General features: G+C 52.3%; 1 protein-coding gene across 1 annotated transcript; it reads left to right on the forward strand.

Annotated features, from left to right (window-relative positions):
- Positions 1–5,306: 5,306 nt before the first annotated feature.
- FZD7 (frizzled class receptor 7) lies at positions 5,307–7,028 on the forward strand (the record flags this gene model as incomplete). The annotated part of the gene is made up of 1 exon (XM_084264675.1): positions 5,307–7,028. The coding sequence occupies one exon, from the start codon at positions 5,307–5,309 to the stop codon at positions 7,026–7,028; it is 1,722 nt and encodes a 573-aa protein (XP_084120801.1).
- Between the last annotated feature and the right edge of the window lie 858 nt (positions 7,029–7,886).

Below are 7,886 nucleotides of genomic sequence, written 5' to 3' on the forward strand. Positions count from 1 at the left end.
ATGCTGCATCCAGATTCTAAGAGCAGGATCTTCCCTGCTGATGTAAAGAGGACAGGAGACACAAATTTCTTCTTTTCCCACTTACTCTGGAAGATTCTCTTCTTCATACTGTGATATTACTGCACCCACACAGAATGCCAACAGGCCCTGGCTGATAATACTGCTGCCAGCAAAGAACTTGTCTTGTTAAAAAAGCACCTAGCTTAAAAAAGTGAAATAAGGAGGGAGTGTCTGCATTTTACACTCAAGAGCCTCTACAACCCTAGAAATGTGAGGAAGCAGATTAAATTCACTCTAAAGAAACAGGGTGATTCAAAGGGTCATGCAAGGGTTAAAGTGTAACTGATGTCCTCACTGAACTGCTGAGTGGGGATGAGCAGATCAACTTCAGGTTTTGTTTTCTTATTCATGGATCTGGGAGATGAAAGCAATGGTAAGCCTGATAGCCCTTCTTTGTGAATGTTTCCTAATGTTTTCTCCAATTTGATCGTAAATGTGGAAGGCAGTGCTGCTTCTCTGTATCCTTTGGGATACTACTTCATAAGCTAATAATTATCTTACAAATCCATGATGCAACCAGCTTTTACCTCTCTCACTGTGGGAAACCACATCCCCTCCAGCAGTATCCCCTTCCTTTTGTCACCTGTGCCCTCCCCATATGCTCTTTTCAATCAGTTTCTTATGTCTTCAATCTAATTTCAAATTAAGGCTCCATGGTGGGGGGCAGGGGTTTGCCCTCCCCACTCCCTGCCTGTGAAATGCCAGGCTCTCCAGTCTCATTACAGAAAAAAACAGATTTCTTTGGTGAGATCAGACAAGATGCAATTTAGAGTAATCTATCAGACTGATAGAAATGCAAGTAGATATAATACTGTGAACTTATTTTATTTCTAATTATGCAAATCATTATGTAAAATAGGGAAACGCATCATTTCCCCCCAGGCTCCTGGCATTTCCCCACTAAGCTTTAGGGAGTGCAAATTTTGATGTTCTTAGCTCAATAGCCTGCCTGATCATGTAAGGCTGCATGTAAATATGCCACAAAATATGGAGGTTAAAGCGTCATGGAAGTTATTTGCTAAATGTAACTGGGACAAATCTCACAATTCAGGGGGCTGCATTGGGCTGTTGGCAGCATTGGGTAGCAGGACAGCTGGTGAGGCCCAGCACTGCTCCTGGGAGCCTGTGGAAGGAGAGGAGGGAAGCAATAGTCTTTGTTCTTCTAGGGGCAAGGAGGACTGGAAGCCTTGCAACAAGTAATCTGAAAATGTTCACCCTCGGGCATCCAAAATAAGTGGTGGGGTGGGGAGAGGGTGTTTTGTTTTGATTCCCCTCCCCTCATGGGAAGAGTTTTCTATCAGATGGGATAGGAAACAAGGAAAATTATATTGGCACCATTTAAGGAGGCTTCAAAACAGCAGGAAAAGACATCATGTAGGGATGCCCCTCCTCGCTCTGACTTAGCTTGAAAGTTGAAGTGGGTTTATTTTTAAATGTGTAAAAAGACAGATAATTGTTTGTTCCTAACGACTCCTCCCTATGCACAATAATCTAGTCAGGCAGCTCCAGCACTGGTACCAATACCTAAGACTGCAAATTTATTCTGTATCTTGGACTTGCCAGAACTTTGCCTGTCGAGTTTTATTGCTGACAGACCATGTGGCATACTCAGAACACTAGTTCTTAGGAGATTTTTAGAGAAAACCTTTTGAACTGCTATGTGGTTGCAATAGACAATTTCTCAGATACCACGAAGTCTTGTGCAGCACATTTGTTCTGGGCAGCTGATAACCTGGCTAATGGTGGCTGCCTGTGCTTATGTGTTGATGAGAATCCCTCCTGTTGGGAGGAAATTTAAGTAATTTTGCAGGCTAATGCTTGTGAATTTAGATTGAGGAGAAAACAGAAGACAAGTGTAAGTCTGCTGCCTTTTGAAATGTGGCTGATGCTACTTACAGAGGTTCTGGATGCTTTGGGGTAACCACATTCCAGAATCCTGTTTTTTGCTGCTGCTTTTCTTTCTCTTTTCTATTTTTTTCCTATTGTGCCCTGAAAGCTCTCAGGATGTCCTAGACTGACTTAGCAGCCAAGGATTTTCTTAGGCCACAGCTTGCCATTTTGAGACTGCTATTGCCTCTCTCAGTGATCCTGTCCCATCTCACAGTGGGTCTAAACAGAAAAAAACCCCAAACACCTTAGAACTCAGTAACACGCCCAAGAGACTTCCTCTGTCCTAGCAAATCCTGTTGCACATTCTTTCCATCAGAGATGGCTTAGCAGTATTATTCCTATCTCTCGAAGAAATAACTTAGGATACAGCTTTCCTTCCCTCTTCCTTTCCTTCAACCCTTCCCCCTTTTTTTTTCTTTTGCTTCTTTCTGATTCTACACTATGTTCAACATAGAGTCACACAGCTTTTATAGCACATACCACAGCTCCCAGTCATCTTTTAACTTGTGCTGTGGTTTGGAGGAACAAATGCGACCAGTAGAAAAGAGGGGTAACCACTGATGCCATCTGCCCTGCCTTGTAAATAAATACCCAGTTTAAGTCTTGATCTGATGTTCCTTACTCTGAATAGTTCCTGTCACTGTCGCCCTGTTGCTGAGAGGTACGTTTCTTGCAATAACATTCGACTATATCTGAACTTCTCTTTACATGGGGAGATCCGACCGAGCAATGCACGGGGCAGGAAGTGTGCCATTCCTTTACTTTCTTGGCACTGTCACTGCATCTCCTTTCCTCCAATGTTTCTCACAGCGACTATCACAAAATGCTTTGCAGATTATGTCAGTCATATAAGCCAAAATGAAAAATAGAGGCTTTAAGGTGATTATTACAGACAGGCGACGCAACAGCTTATGGAGTGTTACGAAAGGATGAGATGGGGTAAAAGAAACAACTGGAAAGAATAATCTTTTTGAAGGTTACTAACAGCCAAAGAACAAAAAATAGGGTAGACAAGTTTGTGTAAGTTTGTAGCATGGGAGGTTGTTTAGGTGAAGAGTATCACAAAAAACCCGCTTAGTCACTAGGTACAGAGAAACAAGGAATTCAGATAGCAAGCCTTAACAAACTGAAAAACTGGGGTACCTCTAAGGAACTCTCAAACAGCCACAACAGAATGAAGAGACATTTATTTTCCATCAGCAGCTGTTGCAGCCATGAGTAGCTAGTCCTGCCTGTACATATTTTGGAGAGCCACAGTATTATTTTTAAAAATATGTCTGCTTTTAGAGGAGTAAATTTATTTTAGTAAGCCTGTTTATAACTGTCAACTTCTTTTAAATGTAACAAAAGCTGAAGCTCCATGGTCTTACTGGTATGAGGACACATTGTTCATGAGCAGGAGAGGATATGGGAAACATTTGTCCAACAATTGCTGCTGGAGTTCCCTGAGCCAAGCCCTGCTCCCTTGAACTGCGCTGGAGTGCAGTGCAGATCGGTGTAAATGCTTAGTCGTTAACAGGAGCACAATCCTGAGTAAAGGAGTAAAAGTAAGAATTTGAATAGTACAGTTTGGGGGACCTCTATCCTTAAAGGGAGGATTGGGGTAGGTTGAATAATATTTGCCACCCCCCCAGCCTGTCTTTGACCACAGGCTCTCCTAGGCCGGTGTGAGGGAAAAGCAGGCGCTGTTGCAGGGCTTTTGTCAAGCACACCCTTTCTGTGCTACCGAGGACAAGCTCTGCCAGCACGTTCCAGAGGCTGAATGGTTCCAGCAACCCGTGTTTCAGCGGTGTACCTCAAAACACAGCTATGCTGCAAACCCCGTGCTTTTGTTCTTAGCAAAAGTACATCGGTCTGGCTCTAGATCTGCTCGGCATCGCCTGGCAGGCCGGTAACAGCCCTCTCCTGACCCATGCCATTTTCTCTCTTGCAGGCAGGCTGGGCGCTTCCACAGAGGAACTGCTGCTTTTTTTACAGCCGTTCTGAGTCTCTTAAGGGGTTGCAGTAGCTCAGATGGGGATTTAAAATTTCTCCTCTTTGCTTAGGTAACACTGGACGTTTCAAGAAAAGCTGCCTTCCCCCAGCTAAAGCTTAGATCTCCATGAATAAAGCGTTTATTCTGCCAGCAAAAAGCAACGGTCATGCTGCGATAACAAATCAAACCCCCCACGCTGGGGGAAGGCGACAGCGCACAGACGCGAACATCCGACAACGCAATCAGCTCATTCTGCAACTGTACCCGGGCGCTGCTTCCCTCCCCCTGCCCGCGCCCCGGCCCATTTTTGTCCTTCTTTTTTAATAACTCCGGGCACAGGCAGCTGTTTGCATTTTCAAAGCTTGCTCAGAACGCAGCCGGTTAATTTTAGTTTGCATGGGCCACCCTGAGCGAGCCGGCTGGGCCCCCCCCCTCCCTTCCCTTCCCGGCTCTGCCCTGCAGCGCGGGGGGGGTAGGGGGCCTCGGGGCGGCTCCTCCCGCCCCCGCCCGGCCGCCCCCGGCCCGGCCCGCCCCAGCGGGGATGGGAAAAAGTTCTTCGCAAGTTTTTGGGTTTAGTTTTTTTTTTTTTTGTCTTCCCCCAGCGCGGGCTCCTCCCCGCTCCCGCCCCCCGTCCCTGCCCCGCCCCCTGCGCGGCGCGGCGATTGGCGGGCGGGCGTTGCGAGCCCCCGCCCCCGGTGCGGTTTGTGAATGGGGCCGGCGCTGGGGGCGGGGCCCCGCGCCGCGCCCGCGCGTATATGTGTCTTTTTTTTTGTGCCGGCGCGGCCGCGGGTCGGGAGCCGCGGTGCGGGCGGTGTCGGCGGGGCCGCGGGCGGAGCGAGGCGGGAGGCGCACGGCTGCCCCGGACGCACAGCCTGCAGCGGCGCCCGTCGGGAGCGGAGCCCAGCCGAGCCGCGGGGAGGATCGCGCAGTAATTGGATTTTAGAAGTTATTTAAGCCCCGAAGTAAAATACCCGGCTCAGCCGGGCGCGGTAATAATCCGTTTAGCCGTAACCTAAATCCCCGGCGCCGGGGCCGCGCGGCCGGGCGGGGAGCAGCGCCGCCGCCGCGGGACCCTGCGCGGAGCCGGCCAGAGCTGCCGCCGGGACTTTGCGCGCGTCTCGTCTCGCCGCCGCCGCCTTCTCCGCCGGGAGCAGCTCCGGAAACTTTCGCCGGGGGAAGCGCCGCCGACCCGCCGGCGCTGAGGAAGAAAGTCACGGAGGACCGGCGCGGAGCCGCGCTACGCGCCCCCCCCGCCGCCGCGGAGCCTACGCCGCGCTCGTGCCCCGCGGAAGAGCCCCCGCCGCCCTCCGGGCGTTTATGCCCCTGGGGCGCCGCGCCGCACGGCTCTGAAGGACTTCCCGGGCCCCCGGCCGCCCCGGCGATGCCGGACGGAGGAGAAGGCAGCGGAACGGCCCCTGCCGGCTGCCCCTTGCTGGGCCTGGCCGCCCTGCTGGCCGCCCTGCTGGGGACCCCCGCGGGTGCGGCGGCGCAGCAGTACCACGGCGAGAAGGGCATCTCCGTGCCGGACCACGGCTTCTGCCAGCCCATCTCCATCCCGCTCTGCACGGATATCGCCTACAACCAGACCATCCTGCCCAACCTGCTGGGCCACACCAACCAGGAGGACGCGGGGCTGGAGGTGCACCAGTTCTACCCGCTGGTCAAGGTGCAGTGTTCAGCCGAGCTCAAGTTCTTCCTCTGCTCCATGTATGCGCCGGTGTGCACAGTGCTGGAGCAGGCCATCCCGCCCTGCCGCTCTCTCTGCGAGCGGGCCCGCCAGGGCTGCGAGGCCCTCATGAACAAGTTTGGCTTCCAGTGGCCGGAGCGTCTCCGCTGCGAGAACTTCCCTGTCCATGGCGCGGGTGAGATCTGCGTGGGGCAGAACACGTCGGACGCTCCGCCGGGACCTGGTGGCGCGGCGGGCCGGGGGGCCACTGCCCACCCCACAGCTGGTTATCTCCCCGACTTCCTCACACCGCCACAGCCCCCCTCCGGCTTCTCCTTCTCCTGCCCCCGGCAGCTCAAAGTGCCCCCTTACTTGGGTTACCGGTTCCTGGGGGAGCGGGACTGCGGGGCCCCCTGCGAGCCAAGCCGGCCCAACGGGCTCATGTACTTCAAGGAGGCGGAGGTGCGATTTGCCCGGCTGTGGGTGGGCGTGTGGTCTGTGCTCTGCTGCGCCTCCACCCTCTTCACCGTGCTCACCTACCTAGTGGACATGCGCCGTTTCAGCTACCCAGAGCGGCCCATCATCTTCCTCTCAGGCTGCTACTTCATGGTGGCAGTGGCCTACGCAGCAGGTTTTCTGCTGGAGGAGCGGGTAGTGTGTCTGGAGCGCTTCTCTGAGGACGGTTACCGCACTGTGGCCCAAGGTACTAAGAAAGAAGGCTGCACCATCCTCTTCATGATCCTCTACTTCTTCGGCATGGCCAGCTCCATCTGGTGGGTCATCCTGTCCCTCACCTGGTTCCTGGCTGCTGGCATGAAGTGGGGCCACGAGGCCATCGAGGCCAACTCCCAGTATTTCCACCTGGCTGCTTGGGCTGTGCCCGCTGTCAAAACCATCACTATCTTGGCCATGGGGCAGGTAGATGGGGATGTACTCAGTGGTGTGTGCTACGTAGGTATCTACAGCGTGGATTCACTGCGGGGCTTTGTGCTGGCACCCTTGTTTGTGTATCTTTTCATTGGCACTTCCTTCTTGCTTGCTGGCTTTGTGTCCTTGTTTCGCATTCGCACCATCATGAAGCACGATGGTACCAAGACGGAGAAACTGGAGAAGCTGATGGTGCGCATCGGTGTTTTCAGTGTCCTCTACACAGTGCCAGCTACTATTGTCCTGGCATGTTACTTCTATGAGCAAGCCTTCCGTGGCACCTGGGAGAAGACATGGCTCCTCCAGACCTGCAAAACCTATGCTGTACCCTGTCCCAGCCACTTTGCCCCTATGAGCCCGGACTTCACTGTCTTCATGATCAAGTATCTCATGACCATGATTGTTGGTATCACAACTGGCTTCTGGATCTGGTCTGGCAAAACCCTTCAGTCCTGGCGACGCTTCTACCACAGACTGAGTACTGGCAGCAAAGGCGAGACAGCGGTATGAAACCCCCCATCCCCTCTGGTACACACACACGCACGCATGCACATGCAGAGGAGAGGAGGAGAGGGATACTCAGCAGCAGAAGGTGGCAACGGTTCCCTGAACAGGGAGGAAGGGAGGCATTTCCAAACTTTTTTTCTTCCTCCCAGAGAGCTTGGAAAAAAAGTAACTCTTGGCAGAAAGGATCAGACGGACTATGTCCAGTGGTGCTTATGCCTCTAGCTAAGTGGAAGAGCACAGAAAAAGAGGCCAGTGGTGGGATGGGAGAGTCCTTCATCTGCAAGAAGTCCCTTTACCTCTCTTTCCCACAACCCCTGGTTGGAAAAAAATCCAACCCAACTGAAATCATCCTGCCTTGCTTGGATGAGGTGGGGAAGCCAGATCTGTTGAGCCTGCCCCTGCTGAGAAGTAGCCAAAACCTCTCTGAATTGCTGGGGTCAACCTGCAGCGCAGGCAGGGTAACTCCTGAGCTTACCGCCTGCTCCTTCCAACTCGATGGAGCAATCACGTGAGTACCGCACAACCAGCTACAGCCCCGATCGGGTGCTGGTGAGATGCCTCTGTTCTATCAACTCACAAGTTCCTTTTTACCTCAGTGATACCTGTTTTTAACTGGTTTAAAGTGAAAATTCAGCCCTCAGTCTGTTCTTGCTGCTGTGGGGAAGGAGTGGGTTGCTATTCCACACCCTGAAAAGAAATGACTTGTTGCTTTTCAGCAGAAGGCTTTTTCCCCTTGCCTTTGTTCTAGGAGACAAAGGGGGAAACAAAAGTGTTTTCTATGTAGAAAGGCATAAGCATGGGATCGGTTTTTATGGGCAAACTAACAAAAAGAAGTCGTTGAGGTTCACCCTTGGATGTGAG

Source organism: Gallinula chloropus (assembly GCF_964237585.1).
Source record: "Gallinula chloropus genome assembly, chromosome: 5".
Lineage (NCBI taxonomy): Eukaryota > Metazoa > Chordata > Aves > Gruiformes > Rallidae > Gallinula > Gallinula chloropus.